The 15,949-nt window shown below is 36.8% G+C and overlaps 2 protein-coding genes across 3 annotated transcripts; both read left to right on the top strand.

The window, feature by feature from the left end:
* The first annotated feature begins 869 nt into the window (after positions 1–869).
* Positions 870–7,120, top strand: LOC133857295 (CLP protease regulatory subunit CLPX1, mitochondrial). 2 transcript variants are annotated; one of them, XM_062292508.1, is made up of 15 exons: positions 870–1,669; positions 1,906–1,967; positions 2,390–2,490; positions 2,581–2,664; positions 3,296–3,342; positions 4,393–4,467; positions 4,559–4,636; positions 4,878–4,934; positions 5,017–5,087; positions 5,188–5,287; positions 5,444–5,548; positions 5,959–6,021; positions 6,217–6,339; positions 6,462–6,617; positions 6,711–7,120. In XM_062292508.1, exons 1-15 carry the CDS (start codon positions 1,106–1,108, stop codon positions 6,777–6,779), a joined length of 1,755 nt encoding a protein of 584 aa, XP_062148492.1. In that variant the 5' UTR covers positions 870–1,105; the 3' UTR covers positions 6,780–7,120. The 2 variants fall into 2 exon arrangements, with proteins under 2 accessions (XP_062148492.1, XP_062148500.1); XM_062292516.1 differs by having other exon boundaries at positions 1,534–1,669; positions 2,386–2,490.
* A 2,199-nt stretch (positions 7,121–9,319) lies between these two features.
* On the top strand, positions 9,320–15,669 carry LOC133857286 (E3 ubiquitin-protein ligase SINAT5-like). Its single transcript, XM_062292496.1, has 3 exons — positions 9,320–9,875; positions 12,002–12,388; positions 15,144–15,669. The coding sequence occupies exons 1-3, from the start codon at positions 9,603–9,605 to the stop codon at positions 15,504–15,506; spliced, it is 1,023 nt and encodes a 340-aa protein (XP_062148480.1). The 5' UTR covers positions 9,320–9,602; the 3' UTR covers positions 15,507–15,669.
* The last annotated feature ends 280 nt before the right edge of the window (positions 15,670–15,949 follow it).

Below are 15,949 nucleotides of genomic sequence, written 5' to 3'. Positions count from 1 at the left end.
CATGTAATAATCTCAGGGTAGCAAGAAATTACAAAGTTTTCTTCCAAATTTCTCCAACTTGGTCTATAAAAATACTTAATTGCAAGGGCAAAGTCGGAAGAGCAAATGTATTTTTAATAAAATTCCTTCCAACTTTATCCTTGCAATTAAAAAAAATATGTGATCTTCACATGTAAAGGGACACATGACATTTTTTCAGACTAGATTGAAAAAACTTCTTTAACCTAGTTTGAAAGAAATCTTTGTCCCGTAATAAATAATTAAATATAGCACAACGGATCAGCTGAAATTGCTCAATCATGCTAGTTCAATTGTTCTAGTATTAGCACAAAAAAATAAAAAAAAATATGTTCAATTGCTTTTGAATAATTGTTAAAAGATGAACGCTAGACATTCAAATACATTTTTCTAGAATTTGGTTTCAACCTGATGTGTCACTATCCCAGGAGATCTATCATTTTGAAAAATGTGCTACAATCTCATAGGATTATGACACATCAGGTTGGAACCAAATTCTAAAGAAAAAAATATATATTGAAATGTCAAGCATTTTTCTTGTTAAAAAACAATTTTGAATTAAGAAGAAAATTCAGTCATTCTGAATAAAATCCAAGATAATATCTGATTATTCGTTTAGAAACCACTTCAATAGAATTCTACCTAACAGGATTTTTTTTTTTTTTTTTTTTTTGTAAGTATCTAACAGGATTTTTAAGCTACACTATTGTGGTCCAAGATTTGGCTTCTATACAAGTCGCCAAAGAAAGGGAAACAAAAAAGATTTTTGAAATGGGTCCCATTTGCTAATCCCGACGATGTCGTTTTATCATAGTAGATTTTCTCGAAACCTCGTCGACTCTTTTCTGTAATTAGATATTTTCTGCTTTCTTTACAATTTCTATGTTCTTCGTCCGTTCTCCAACCATACATGATAATCCCAAATTCTGACGAGCCCATTTCAATTGGCCTCCGATTCTCTCAAACCCCTCTGAAAATATCTCATTTGGACCCCTCTATGATTCCCATGATTCTTATTTTCCCAGCCTAAAAATTTCCCTCCTTTCCTTCACACTGTCCCGGGAAAAAAAAGAATTATCACACCCCCATGGCTGCCGCGCTCAGATCCAAATCCTCCAAGGAGACGGCGTCGTTCACGGTTTCCCAGTTCCGCTACTTCGTATTCAACTACATGCACGACGGTCGCATGGCCAGCTCTCACTGTACGCACCGTACCAAGTGGGATGATCTCTACATAAACACCCCCTACCACTTCACTTCCTTCAAACCCGTGTCTTTACGCGGCGAGTTTATCGAAAAGGGTACTCAATTCTCCGATTATAATCGAAGAAACGCTCAAAGTTGTGGTTTTGATAAGAATTGGAGCGAAAAGTTGAGCAGTAGGTGTACTACTGTGTTGAGCTCCGATGGGGACCCACGGGAGGTGTGGTCCGGGGACGGAATGGTGATAAGGACGGGCAATTCGAGCTTGCATGCGGTTCGTGGTGGCGGTGGCGGCGATGCGAGCACCGGCTCTGGCGGTGGTGGGATTGGGTCGAATTCGAAGGATGGGTGCTGGGGAGGGTCCAATATGGGGAATACTTTTCCGACTCCGAAGGAGATTTGTATGGGGCTTGATACGTTTGTAATTGGTCAGGAGAGGGCCAAGAAGGTGAATTTTGTTTACACTTAGTTGGTTTTGTACTGCTTTTTATGGTTTCCAGTAGAGGAAGTGCATTCACTCTCTCTTGGTTTATGCTAGTAATAGTGTCTTTATGGTTGTTTGTTGACCTTGGATTCGAAGCTTATGTTTCTTTTCTCTTGTTTGTGTGCTCAAAATGAAGATGTTGGATAATAGTCAGAACTTATCTTTTTCACAGTTCTCCTAATTTTATTGCTTGTATACAGGTGCTTGCTGTGTCTGTTTACAATCATTATAAGAGGATATATTATGAGTCCCTTCAAAAGTGGTTAGTATTATACCTTCAATATATATAACTTGTCTGAATCTACATCCTTTCATTTATTTTTTTCTTCATGTTTACCTTCAATGTGCATCAGCTTATGGTTTCTATGCCACATGGGTAACAGTTAAATCCTCGCATGCATTCATGAAATTGGTGTATATATGCCTGGAATGAATTAAATGATTTATGCCACATTTGCAACTATTGAATTGCTATGGAAGAGGGTATCACTCTCACCGTCATACTGAGCTTTAGAAATTGATTGCTTGATCTCCCCCTGTGGGAGTGCTGCATGAATACCTTTGGATTACAAGGCAAATAGAGTTAGTGTGTGCAATCTTGTGTGTGCTCTTTGCTGGTCGCTACAATTAACCATATCTAACATATTACTATATCTAACATGTTACTACTATTTGGAAAGTTAGGCCAGCAGGAGAATCAAGTAACAAGAAAGCAGATGTAGTGGATGATGATAGAGTAGAACTTGAGAAAAGTAATATCCTTCTAATGGGACCAACAGGATCAGGTAATTTACTGTAATCCTTCTATTTAAGTGCTTTTTAGTTCATGTTGGTACTACTCTACTTATTCTTCTCAAATGCTATTTCAAGGACAGGGAAGACATTACTTGCCAAAACCTTGGCTCGGTTTGTGAATGTTCCTTTTGTTATTGCAGATGCAACTACACTGACTCAGGCAAGTTGATGACACTTTGTTGTTTTGTAACTGGGTATCATCACCCCTCAATTTATTCTTTGTTGAGAATTTTGCAAATGCATAAATGCTATTTTGCTTTCGGGAAGACTGCATTTATTCCAATCCAAATTATCACATGGTTTGTGATGTTCCCCACCAATGCTTCAATTTAGGTGATTGACCTCCTGATTTGAGAGAATTGTTGCAACCCCCCAACATCTTTTCCAACCCAAACTATTACCTGGTTTAGGAAATCTATTCATGTGATTTGCGCGTGATGGTTGGGCCACTTTACGGTTGGAAGACATCCCGGACCTTATTAAAATGGTCAGAATGCCATTAGAGGGTTGCAACTGGTGTAAAAAGACCAACTAGCTACCCTTCTCTTCTTTTTTTCCCAGGTGCCTAGCTTAGCTACAACACAGCATCAACCCAAGCCGTGAAGGGTGATACACCAGTCACAGATTTAGTTTGTAGCAAATTTATGCATACATGTGTTAATTTTTAGTTAATGGGTAGTGATTTGCTTTCTTGGTATGAAGTTTAGTTGCTGTCTGTTATACATAGTTGAGTAGAAATAGCAATGGGTCTTGATTTTGGTGTGGCCATGATCTCATATTGTTATTTGCAGGCAGGATATGTCGGGGAAGATGTGGAGTCCATATTATACAAACTCCTGATGGTAATTCTGACAAGCCTACTCTATTTATATGCATCATAAATTTTGTGAAGCGCTAATATATTCTGAACACTCACAACTTCCCTTCAGTGGCATATGTGCATGTTATTCTTGAATTGCTTTTTTCTACTTACCATCTTTATTATATGACTGATCTTTGCTACCCTCTTTTTCTCATTCATCTTGTAGTGGATGATATTTTCAAGCTGAACTTCTAAGATTGTATTGCCTTTTGGTTTTAGATTTCAATGTGAGTGGAAATTGAGTTTCGTTTTTATGGCAGAGGCAGAGGTTTATAGTCAGAGAAAAGTACAGTTTTAGCAGTTTTCTGTAGGCAATCATGTCAGGGCAACCAGGCATTGAAATATTTGGTTTGCAACTGAGATACATCCATACTTTAAAACTGGTTACTGCTTGACCACGGGTCATTAGTTTGTACAGGGTGGTTGTCATGCCTTATTCACTTGTATGACTTATTACCTTGTATAGTGCTTTCTGCATTGGACGTGTTAAACTGTTTGGTAATGGAAATACAAATCTTGAATCAATATCTTAGACTGTAAACTCCAAGTGTATTGTTAAAATATGCTGAGTTTTATCTCAGTTCTTACCAATATATATGTTTCATTTTCTGCCTTATTCAAATTTTCCAGCCTTCATTTTGTACCTCACCTTCTACTCAGTCGTTATAATGTCCTTGTATTAAGCGAACCAATATTCTGACTATGTCATCTTCGACAATCACTTCTGCCTCTCTTTTTCTCTCTCTTGCGGGTCGGACATTGCTGCTGAACTCTATGCTCTTATGTTAAGAGAGGAAAAATATGGGTGCTGCAATAGAAACTTATTCATTAATAGAGGTGTTTTTCTGACTTATAGTATTAATCTGAGGAATTTTACACGTCATATCAATTTCATCAATTAGAAGTATGTAAGAAATGTCTTTTGTTTCCCTTAAATATAAGCATGAGCTTTTGTTTCCCTTAATATGCACTTCTATGCATATGGTGGATTAGTGATTTTAGGTTTTTTACTTGTGCATTTATATTTCAGGCTGCTGACTATAATGTGGCAGCTGCCCAGCAGGGAATTGTTTACATAGATGAAGTTGACAAAATTACCAAAAAGGTTCCCCTTTCTTTTCTTTTTTAACTCAATTCTCTCTCCTCTTTTTATTTTTGAAAATAACTTGTTTTTGTCCCTTTTTTCTACGTTGCAGGCTGAGAGCCTTAACATTAGTAGAGATGTATCTGGGGAGGGTGTTCAGCAGGCATTACTAAAGATGCTGGAAGGAACAGTAAGCACACTTTTTTATGTAAATTGGCGATGAAAGTCAATTATTGGTCCCTCGTAAGTTACCGGTTGGACATGATGGAGATGATGTGTTACTGTTGAGGCAGCCTCAGAACCCTTTATAGAATATTATAACCCTTGGTCATGGATGAACACACTAACTACAAGAATTATCTAAACTTTTATTTAGTAGTGTGGATATTTACTTCTTTACAGTCTGATCTATGGGCTTCCATCTGTTCTAGGTTGTCAATGTTCCTGAGAAGGGAGCTCGAAAGCACCCTAGAGGTGAAAACATACAGGTACATGCACTAGTATTCTTTTCGCAGATCAGGAAAACAAAATCAATTTTTAATTATATTTGCTGTTATCGTATCTTCACAGATCGACACAAAGGACATTCTTTTCATCTGTGGAGGTGCCTTTATTGACTTGGAGAAAACAATCTCAGAAAGGTTGGTCAATATAGAGATAAATTTGTGGGGTATTAGTTGTGTAACTTCCTTTTTTTCTTTAAAAAAAAAAAGACTTGGAAGTGTTTTTCTTCCATTCCAGGCGCCAAGATTCTTCTATTGGGTTCGGTGCTCCTGTACGTGCCAACATGAGGGCTGGTGGTGTTACAGATGCTGCTGTTGCATCATCTTTATTGGAGACTGTAAGTGCACACCCGACTTCAATTAACAAGTAACAGCTTATGGCCTTCTTTTTGTTAATTAAAATTTTTCTTAAACAAGAAACGCTAGTTCACATAACTAATGTTTTGCAGTAGTTTTGGATTTTTGCATTCTAATGCAAGTGTTCTTGTTGGCAGGTTGAAAGTAGTGACCTCATTTCGTATGGTTTAATACCTGAATTTGTTGGACGGTTTCCCATTCTTGTCAGTTTGTCGGCTCTAACTGAAAACCAACTTGTGCAGGTGATACGTTGTATCTTGTTTGTCTTTTTCTGAAAGGAATTTTGTGTATGACAATGGCTTTTACACAACTATTCTTATTTTTGTGCCTCTATGTCTTTCATGGTATTATAAAGAGGATTATGGATCACGTAGAGATATTGACGAGAGAGAGCTTGACAAAATCACTGAGCTAACAATTATTTTATAGGCGTCTTCATGAACTAAGTTTTGACGCATTTGGCCATATTTTTTTTAATATTTCTTCTTGTTGTTTTTATTGGGTGTATGTGGTGGGAAATTATTTGTTTCATGTCATTGGTCCTTTTTAAATGTACTTCTGACAAATGCCAGCATTCTATTCTTTTCAAGGCTTTTTATTCAGCACAAATATCGACATTATTAATTCAACTTCTGGCAATAACGTTTTGTAGGTCCTTACAGAGCCAAAAAATGCCCTAGGGAAACAATACAAAAAGATGTTCCAAATGAATGGTGTAAGTTTTTATTCTTATGGATCGTTTCAAACTAATAAAATGTTGATTTCTTGCACGTTCAATACTATCTTGCTTGTGCATGTTAGGCTTGCAGAATCTATTGCTCACTCTGTTTCCACAAATGTTAGAGGTTTACATGGTCTGCAGATGTTATGATATATAGTGCTATATTGATTTGAATTATACTCTTCTCAGGTCAAGCTGCATTTAACGAAAAATGCCTTGAGATTAATTGCTAGAAAAGCGATATCTAAGAACACCGGGGCGCGGGGCTTACGGTCATTATTGGAGAACATACTAATGGATGCTATGTATGAGGTACGTAAAATTTCTCGGAGTTTTTCTTACTTTTATCACTATGCATCATATTGCTCCATAAAACATTTGGAATTATCACTTTCAGACTACGATGCGCCTTTTAGTTATCGAATCTTTTGCAGATTCCAGATGTTAGAACAGGTGATGATATAATAGATGCAGTAGTAGTTGATGAAGAGGCTGTTGGATCCGAGGGACGTGGACGCGGAGCTAAGATCCTCTATAGCAAGGGTGCATTGGATCGTTATCTTTCACAACAAAAAGTGAAGGATTTAGAGGTGTGTAACTTCAGAGCAGGATGCATCTTAGCCTTAAGACATGACATTATGCATTGACTTTTGAGTGTCTAATGATTTGAACTGGTGTTACAGACCACTGTGGAGCGGGCCGAGGGAGAACCTGAGGCGGAAATAGAACCTCGTATTGTTGCCAGCATGTAACCTCTGGTGAAATTTATTTTGTACTCTCATCCTTTGTACATAATTAAGTTATACATTTATTTAGTTAAGTATATAATTTGCAATTGTTCTACATAGCACAATGCTCCAATGGCCTGCAGTGCTTGATCTAATAGTGGGGGAATCTGATAAATATATAATTTACCTCCCATCAATGTAAACAGAAACTTCCTCTTTTCCCTGATTTTTTGAGGGTTTCTGAAGTATGAACAGAAATTGCAGATGTATCATTGTGCAGTTGCTTGGCCTATTTGATAGCTGAAAACGTTGGCTTATGCATACAGAATATTACAACATATCTACGGAATTTATTTACTTTTTTATTTTCCTTTGTCTTTTTTCTTTTTCTGATTAAGTGCATCTTTTGTATTTTTTTTTTTTTTAATTTTTTATTTGTGTGTAATTGGGTTGCGAATTTCCGCCTTTTAATGAATTTTTGATTATTTATATTAAAAACAAAATTCACAAATTGTGGATTGGACTGAATGTTGGCATACTAATAAATTATTTTACACCTAAATCGTGGATTAAAAGTTAAGGTTCCATAGAGCAATTATTCATGCATCGCCATAGTGACGACTACTGGACACTCAAATTGTGTTTTATTTCCTTTCCGGACAAAAATCCGTGAAAAATATATAATTTTTTAATAGAATTATTAAAAAAAAAAAAAAAACGTGTTTTTCCCATGTTCATAAAAACAAGTGGTAGTTTTATATTCTTCTTTCAAATCAGTTTGAAAGAAATTATTTGTCCTTTCCTTTATGAGTTGATTTAATTTCCCTCATCCTTTATCAATTATCTACGTGGCAGGTTAGTGAAGTTTTCAAGTGTAGTGAGTTTAGTGAAAGCAAAGAATTTAGATTTGAACTCTCACCTCTCGAAATAGAGCTCTCCTTTAACTTCATTTTCAATCAAAGGGCAATGCACAATGAGGACTAGTTGTGATTTCTTCCTAGTGAGAATCATGAGGGTGATGGCCTTATTTTTTATGGCTTTTTTTTTTGGGGACGAAGTTTTCTTCTAAATTAAGTTTAAAGAAATTAATTCAATCTAATTTCTTATTCTTACATACTTTTTTTAATAGAATTAAATAAGCATATAATTTAAAAAAATGCATATAAAAATCACACGCTTTAAGGACAAACGTCAGCTTAATTATGCCTTTTTTAAGTTAGACCTTAATCTTATCATTGCAATCTGAAATTGCATGCATGCTAAGCCAAGCTGGATAGGGATTCACAACTATTAGTTCAATTTGAACGTGTAATGTGAAAGAGTTTATGTGGGGCTCAGCTGTCCAAATAAATTTTAAACTCCGGTCACCTATCCGAACAGTTAAATCCCATATGAATTCTCTCACAATAGCTGTCCAATTCAGGCCAAATGTGCCATAGAAAAAGTTGTAAATAGACCCAAAGAACTTTCATCATTTGTGCCATTTGCAATTGTACTTGCATGTTCCATGCATAGCCAATAAAAAGATAGTATAAAAACAATGTTACATGAACAAGTTTCTATCCTTAAATAAATAAATCTTAGAAAATATAATCATGAAAGTTTTATTTGTGAAGAGAAAAGGGTGGATATAAAAATTGTTATTTAATCCGGGCAATACATCTACAATGAAGAAAGCCATCTGGCATCATTCATTGCTCTGGTTGACTGGTTGTGCTATATATCAGATATACCCTCCATAATTATTGCCATCTGTAACCATTTTCTTTCTTATATTCTCTTTTGTTTTTTTTTTCTTCTTTAGCTTCTTTCTTTTTCTTTTTTTTTTGATAAATCTTTTCTTATACTCCTGTTAACGGGCAAAGACAAATATAGATGATCGATCATAGACCCTAATAATACCCTATGGTTTTCAAGCTGCCTACCAGGAAAAAATATATATATATATTATTGCCCAAGTCAGTGTAAAAATTAAATAAGGAATCAGAAATTCAAAAATTAAATAAGGATTTTTTTTGAATATTATATGCTAAATTTCACAAACACAATTCATAAATGTGTTGGAGCACTAAATAACGAACGAATTTAGAAGTTGGTATGTGGTCATTGTCTATTTACCACAACCACGACCAAGCTAACATTTTTTTTTTTGGTACTTTTAATTGGAATGAATATCAAAATACATTTTTTAAATATGTTTTGAGAATATAGTTTACCTAATTGGGACTTAATTCCTCCTTTTTCTGCTATAAAATAAATATCATTCTTTTTAGGCAATTAATTGACCATAGAGACAATTTTTTAAAAACAAAATTACAGGGAAAAAAAATAGTGATTTCAAAACATACAAAAAAAAATAATTCAAGAATTTATTAGCAACCATGGGATTATATATATCCAACTTCCCTCAAATTTCTAACTCACTGAGGAGAGGAAAAAAAAAAAAAAACTAAAACCAAAATTTTTACATTAATAAAAAAAAAAAATTAATAAAAAAATAAAGTAATAATAATAACAATAAAAAGGCCAACAAAGAAAGAAAAGAACCTTCTCTTTGTGACTCATCCAAAAAAAAAAACCTCTTCTTTGTGAGGAAGAGAGATTGGGGGTTGTTTTGGTTCCTCGGAATCCATCCGCCCATTCCATCCCATCCATCTCCTTCCCAATCTTCGCGTTCTCTAGCTTTCCCTTCTTCTTCCTCTAAATTTCCTTAATTTTCTTGAAGAGAAGGTAAACCGAGTGAAGAGGAGCCAGTGATTACCATTTCCCTCTTTTTGGGGTATTTTGAGTCTGATTTTGGTTTATCTCTAGCGGGTGTTTCTGGGTTTGTGGGGTTGGTGGGTGAGAATGGACATGGACAGCATAGAGTGCGTTTCAGTCTCGGATTTGGACGAGGATGAGATCCACCACCACCAACAACAACAGCAACAGCAACAGCACCATGGTCTTCATCCACATCCTCACCACCACTCCGAGTTCATGTCCTCCAAGCCTCGCAATGGCAACAACGTTAATGGGGTTAACATTGTGGGTCCCACGGCGATCGCACCGGCCACCAGCGTCCACGAGTTGCTGGAGTGCCCCGTCTGCACCAATTCCATGTACCCACCAATCCATCAGGTCTCTTGTCTTCTCTATGTGCTTCTTTTTTCTTTAGAAAAGGACATGTTCTTAATTGTTTTGGAGTTTTATGTGGTTTTGTATGTGTTCTGTGCATATGGGTTTCTGTTTTGGTTGTTGTTAAACTGTTTGCTGTGATATGTTTGTGGGATTTGATGGGGATCTGGGGTGGGATCGAGTGAATTTGGAGAATTGGGTTTGAAAGAAATTGATTGGCATATTTGCCTAAAAAAAAAAAAAAGAAGAAGAAGAAGAAGAAATTGATTCATCAAAAAGAGATTGGCTTATTACTTCTCAAAAAAAAAAAATGATTGGCATATTTAAGATTTAGTGTGTTTTGGAGATTGATTAGTGGAGAATGGGTTTGGGTAGATTTGTGGACATGAGTTTTGAAGAATTTGTTGGATATAGAATTGTTGATCGATTGGATTTTGGATAGTTGTTGGGTTTTAATTTTCTGGGCGAGCATTTCTCTTAAGCCATAGATTGTTCAGGGATCAATGGAGCAGATGATTTAAACAATGTCTGATTTTAGAACTTGTAATTAGTTATGGAATATGCTCAAAGGAGAATGTTTATAATTATAAATTAAGGAATTAAACTTTTCTCAATATTACTTACCTGCCCTATAATATTCCTTTTTAGGCTAGCCTGGTTTTCCAACAAAAGGAGCGCCTAAAATCTTGCTCGTCATTTGGTGCCTTGATCATCTGATAAAGGCCACAGTAGTTCATAAAACACATTTCTAGAGCTTCTATGTGATTTAGAGAGTTGAGGGATGGAGACTATAGAGTATTTATGTAGAATCAATAAGTGGATTGTGAGATATTTGACCTAGAAATTTGGCTAGCATGGCTGTGCATTAGAAAGGAATACCGAAGTGGGGAGATTTGATATTTTAATGATAATGGCATCAAATGTCTAATATTTGATTAAAGTTGTAATGAATTCATACTAATTAATAAAGAGCACATTTGTTACATTAAGTGCATGTGTAACTTACCATTGAAAAGGAAAAAAAAATCTTAAAAATATTTCTGCAGTAGAGTAATACAGGGATATACATTGGCCTGCACAATTTGAACACGACACAGTTGAAATTTTCTTTGAGCAGTCTGAGTAGTCTTTGATTGTTCTTATTACTGTTAGTTAAAGCAAGATAGTGATGCAGGACAAACACGATATTGAAAAGAGAGTGAAAAGAGAGAAGAGACCAAGCAGAGAAGAGAAGATAAGCCAAGAAGAGAAGAGAAACAAGCCAGAGAGGAGAAGAAGCTGGGGAGAGGAAGAAAAGAGAAGCAGAAGCATTATAGAGTGTTGACTCAATAGTTTGGAGGGGGACATTGACAAATTTTGGGAGTTTGGGGGGGACGTTGACTTAATTAGTAGTTTAGGGGGACATTGACAATGGGGTGGTAGTTTGAGGGGGGTGTGTGTACTTTTCTCAAAAAAGAAAATAATTTTTTACTTGTGAGAAGGAAACTGGCCAGCCGATTTATATCTGGAACTTCTATGACTCAATGGGTTTCAGAGGTCCTTTCCCTGCAGCACGTAGAACTTCTGTGGATAATCATTTAAGAATTTAAGAAAGGTCAAGGTTGTGATACAGCCAGTGGGCACTAGTTAATTTGTGAAGTATGGCTTGTTTTTCTCCAATAATTATTTCTTCTAAGCAGTAATGCTGATAAATTAGAGTGTTTCTATGTACCTAGGCAATGGTCAATGTATTTTTTATTCTTATATCTTTCTTCTTCTTTTTTCAAAACTTTTCACTATATAATTTGCTTTGGCTGGTTAGATGGAACTATTGGACATTGTATATCTTCTTAGTTTTTTTTTTTTCCCCTTTCCCTTGATATCCAACTATGTTAATTCCATGATCAAAAGCAGATCAGTTTTTTCCTCAAAGTTCTCTATTATAAAATGTTCATGATTTTGTTTGGAATGTACTAGTTGATGTAAAAAAAAGAGAGAAAAGAGAGAGAGAGAGAGAGAGAGAGAGAGAGAGAGAGAGAGAGAGAGAGACAATAAATGTGTTATAAAATGTAGATTTCTGAGAGATTTATTGCTCGTAGGTCTTAGAGGGAGCTCCTCTTTTTAAAAATAACAAATTACCTTTTATGCAGTGCCACAATGGACATACACTGTGTTCTACCTGTAAAACAAGGGTACACAACCGGTGCCCCACTTGTAGACAAGAGCTTGGAGATATTAGGTGTTTAGCCTTGGAGAAGGTGGCTGAGTCGCTTGAACTGCCCTGCAAGTATTACTCCTTGGGATGCCCAGAAATATTTCCATACTACAGTAAGCTGAAGCATGAGTCAATATGTAATTTCAGACCATATAATTGTCCATATGCCGGATCAGAGTGCTCTGTTGTTGGGGATATCCCTTTCCTGGTTGCCCATCTGAGAGATGATCACAAGGTGGACATGCACACAGGATGCACATTCAACCATCGCTATGTGAAGTCCAATCCCCGAGAAGTAGAGAATGCCACTTGGATGCTCACAGTAAGTGATAATTGCATTTAGATTCTTTTGTTGGATTTTACATAATAAGCAATATGTGATGTGGCTCCGTGTTTGTATTTAAATGATGGCTTGAGCCAAATTTATATATCTTTACAGATTGCAACGGACCTATATTCCATACTATAAAGGCGCTCATTGATTTGGCTATGTGATCTAGTCAGATATTTACACAACACACACACACAAATTCACATATGCATTTCAGCATGGCCTCAGAACGTCCTCAAATAGTGCAAAAGTCATGGTAATGTATTAGGGTAACATTGAGACATTTGTAGAACTTGAAGGACTAATTGAAACAATTAATAATAGTTCGGGGATGAAATTAGAATCTAACACATAGTTTTGGACCACAACCATATTGTGACCAAAGGAAATGTAATGGTTTTTTTGGCGGTTTCTATTTAGACCATTTATGGAATTATATACTGTATGATATTATCTTTTTGGTGATAATTACATCATCCGAAATGCCAAGTTTGTAGTGCTTTCTAATTATTGGATAGATTTGGCTTTGACATGGTTTTCACTCACGACTGCTTATTAAATTGATTGGCAGGACTATAAAATTAGTGACATTGGGTAGTATTTTTTTTTTTTTTTCAGATAGTATAAGAGCAAGATTCTAGAGTTTAAATTATTGTTTAGTCCCTTTTTTTTTTCTTTTTCTTTTTTCTCTGTCTTCTTTGTTTTCTCCTCTTTTACAACATTGTCGGTGTTGTAGGTTAAGGCTTGATACCCATGGTTGGAGGTCGATGACAGCATCATCACTGTAATAGTTGAGATGTTGTTTCCATCGACCTCATCAATGTGGTGGTTGGTTCTGTGGTGGTATGGCCATGTGTGGTCGTTGTTATAGCGGCCTTCAGTTGTTTCTGATTAGTCGTTTTTGTGTTGTAGTGGTGGTTGGCCGTGTTTGTAGGTATGGCCAAATATCAAAGGACATTATAGCCCATCATGAGGAAGGATTAATTAGAATCCGACCCAATCAATTTTCAATTCAAAGTTATCTTATCAGATTGCCAGCTGTGTGTTGTGTTGTTTGGTTATGGTTAATGATAGTCTAAAAGGCAGCGAGCCAACCTTTAGTGGTTGCCGATGGTGAGTGTTTGTCAACGCTGGTGAATCTACGGTGGTTGGGTGGTGGCTGGCAGTTGGTTAGGGTTGTCATTGTTGTGGTGGTCTGCTGACACCGTTGCAGTCATCGGTGGTGTCTGTTCGTGTCCCTGTGGTGGTGGTTGGTGTCGTTTAGTTGCCAACAACGAATCTCCAACGTGTTTCAGAGAAGGGATGTTTGGCTGTGAGTGCACGTTACCCCTGTTCGGGATAAGAATCTCAGTTTGGTTTAATCCTTTATTCGGCATAATGTTGTCCAAGTTTTATTCTTGGGCCGAGTCCAAACCAACCCGGATCCAGCCCAAGTTCGAGTCTGGCCCAAGTTCAAAGCTCATTCGATTATATCGGATCCGGCTTAAGCATAGCCCAGCATAGTCAAGTCAACTCAGGCTTGGCCCATAACCCGGTTTATTCTTAAAATCGAATCAACCCAAACCGTAATTGGGTTGACCCAGAATCATGTCCCAGACTGGTGTTTGTGTTTCCTAGCTACATTTTGGCCGGCATTGATTTTTTTTTTGGTGAATCTCGACCAGTTTTGGTGTTTTCCGGCGAATCTCAACCGATGTTGGTGTTTTCCAGCAAGTTTCAGCCAGATTTGTTGTTTGTCAGCAATATTTTGGTGGGTTCCAGCAATGTTTGATCGTTTGAAGGTTTTCGGCGCTGTTTTGGCCGATTTGGTATTTTTCGGTGTTGTTTTGACCGGGTACTGACGTTGTTTTGACTGGTGCCAGCCGATTTTGTTCCTTTTCGACATGTTTTGTTGTGTTTTCAGCCGGTTTGGTGATGTTTTGGCCAATTCAGATTTTTTTTAGCCGATTCTGATTAGTTTTCGTCCAGTTTGGTGATATGTTGGTCGGTTCATATTGTTTTTCATCTGGTTTGATGATATTTTGGCCGGTTCCATTTGTTTCTGCCGATTTTGGTGGTCTTTTGGCCAGTTCAATTTGTTTTTGACCGATTTGGTGGTTTTACGATCGGTTTCGTGTTGTTTTCAGCTGGTTCTTTTTTAACCAATTTGATAGTATTTTCAGCCTACATATGGGTGTTTACAAAGTTGTGATAAGAGTTCGTGTGTTATAAGCTAGGCTTACATGATATATTCTTCTTTTTCTCCTCAAAAGAGGGTTCTCTTGTATATTTCTTGTGTGTTGAGGTTGTTGTGCCCCTCTGCTCTTTGATAATGAGATTGAATTATTTATCAAAAATAAATAAATGATATATAAGCTCTAGGTTAAGAGGGAGGGAGTGTTAGAGAGAAACAGACAAGTGTCCTCTGGTGAGGTGTTCATAATCCAAAATATTGTATTTGTTCCTATATGTATCAATGGATTGTGGGGGCCAAAAGCTAGATCATGAACCTCTCTCTTTTGTTAAATATACTAACCTGAACATGTCACTGGACAACAGTAGCGCAGCCCGCTAACAGTTTGTTTTGTTTTGATAGAGAATTATTTTTAACTAAATTATCAAAAGAAAAAGAAAAAAAACTGAACAATACTGATCTATAAGGATTGTACCCCTTAGCGCTTTTTAATGATAAGATGTAAAAAAAAAAAAAGGCTCTTTCAGTGTGCTTCTAATACTGGTTGTGCTGCTTTTGCTTCTTTTTTTTCAGGTCTTTCATTGTTTTGGTCAATACTTCTGCCTTCATTTTGAAGCCTTCCAGCTCGGCATGGCCCCTGTTTACATGGCATTCCTCCGTTTCATGGGCGATGAGAATGAGGCTCGGAACTATAGTTATAGCCTTGAGGTTGGCGCAAATGGTAGGAAACTCATATGGGAGGGTACCCCACGAAGTATCCGAGATAGTCACCGAAAGGTCAGGGACAGCCATGATGGTCTCATTATCCAACGAAACATGGCTCTCTTCTTCTCAGGTGGGGATAGAAAGGAGCTGAAGCTGAGAGTTACTGGGAGGATATGGAAAGAACAACAAAATCCAGATGCTGGGGTGTGCATACCGAACCTTTGTAGCTGAGAAAGATGATTTTGAAAGCATCTTGAATGTTTATCTTTGGGACGTGTGTGTGTTGTAACTGATTCGATTTTTCTGGTATGTTGTAACGGATGAAAGGTTTTTGAAGACTTGTGGAAGTATCAGCTTCTTGCAATTGTATAATAAGCAACCTCTTCCTCCTTTACCACCTGCTTGATAACATCACTAAGAGTAAAGATTACAAGTTGTAGCTGTCTTGTGAATGGATACCAGACCCGCCAAGTATTGGAGTTGTGTCCTGCTTGTCTCCAAGTGCGTTTATATGATGCCATGGAGCGCACTCTACTAATTGTAAGAATGATAGCCACGTTATTAAAGCGCAAGTCTTAAGGACCGATACAGATACTCTAGGCATTATGCAAACATGAGATGAGGAGTACCTGTTGAATGTTGAAAAGAGCATGTCTTATGTATGTAACAAATTA

This window comes from Alnus glutinosa, chromosome 1 (assembly GCF_958979055.1).
Source record: "Alnus glutinosa chromosome 1, dhAlnGlut1.1, whole genome shotgun sequence".
In the NCBI taxonomy this organism is placed as follows: domain Eukaryota; kingdom Viridiplantae; phylum Streptophyta; class Magnoliopsida; order Fagales; family Betulaceae; genus Alnus; species Alnus glutinosa.
This window is presented reverse-complemented; position numbering and strand designations above follow the sequence as displayed.

Bases quoted from the DNA above. Each gene is read 5' to 3' on its own strand.
- LOC133857295 (XM_062292508.1), top strand. From the start codon at position 1,106: ATGGCTGCCGCGCTCAGATCCAAATCCTCCAAGGAGACGGCGTCGTTC. The intron at 5,088-5,187 runs GTTGGTCAATAT...CTTCCATTCCAG, and splicing joins GAGAAAACAATCTCAGAAAG to GCGCCAAGATTCTTCTATTG. The intron at 5,288-5,443 runs GTAAGTGCACAC...TCTTGTTGGCAG, and splicing joins CATCATCTTTATTGGAGACT to GTTGAAAGTAGTGACCTCAT.
- LOC133857286 (XM_062292496.1), top strand. From the start codon at position 9,603: ATGGACATGGACAGCATAGAGTGCGTTTCAGTCTCGGATTTGGACGAG. The intron at 9,876-12,001 runs GTCTCTTGTCTT...CCTTTTATGCAG, and splicing joins TGTACCCACCAATCCATCAG to TGCCACAATGGACATACACT. The intron at 12,389-15,143 runs GTAAGTGATAAT...CTTTTTTTTCAG, and splicing joins ATGCCACTTGGATGCTCACA to GTCTTTCATTGTTTTGGTCA.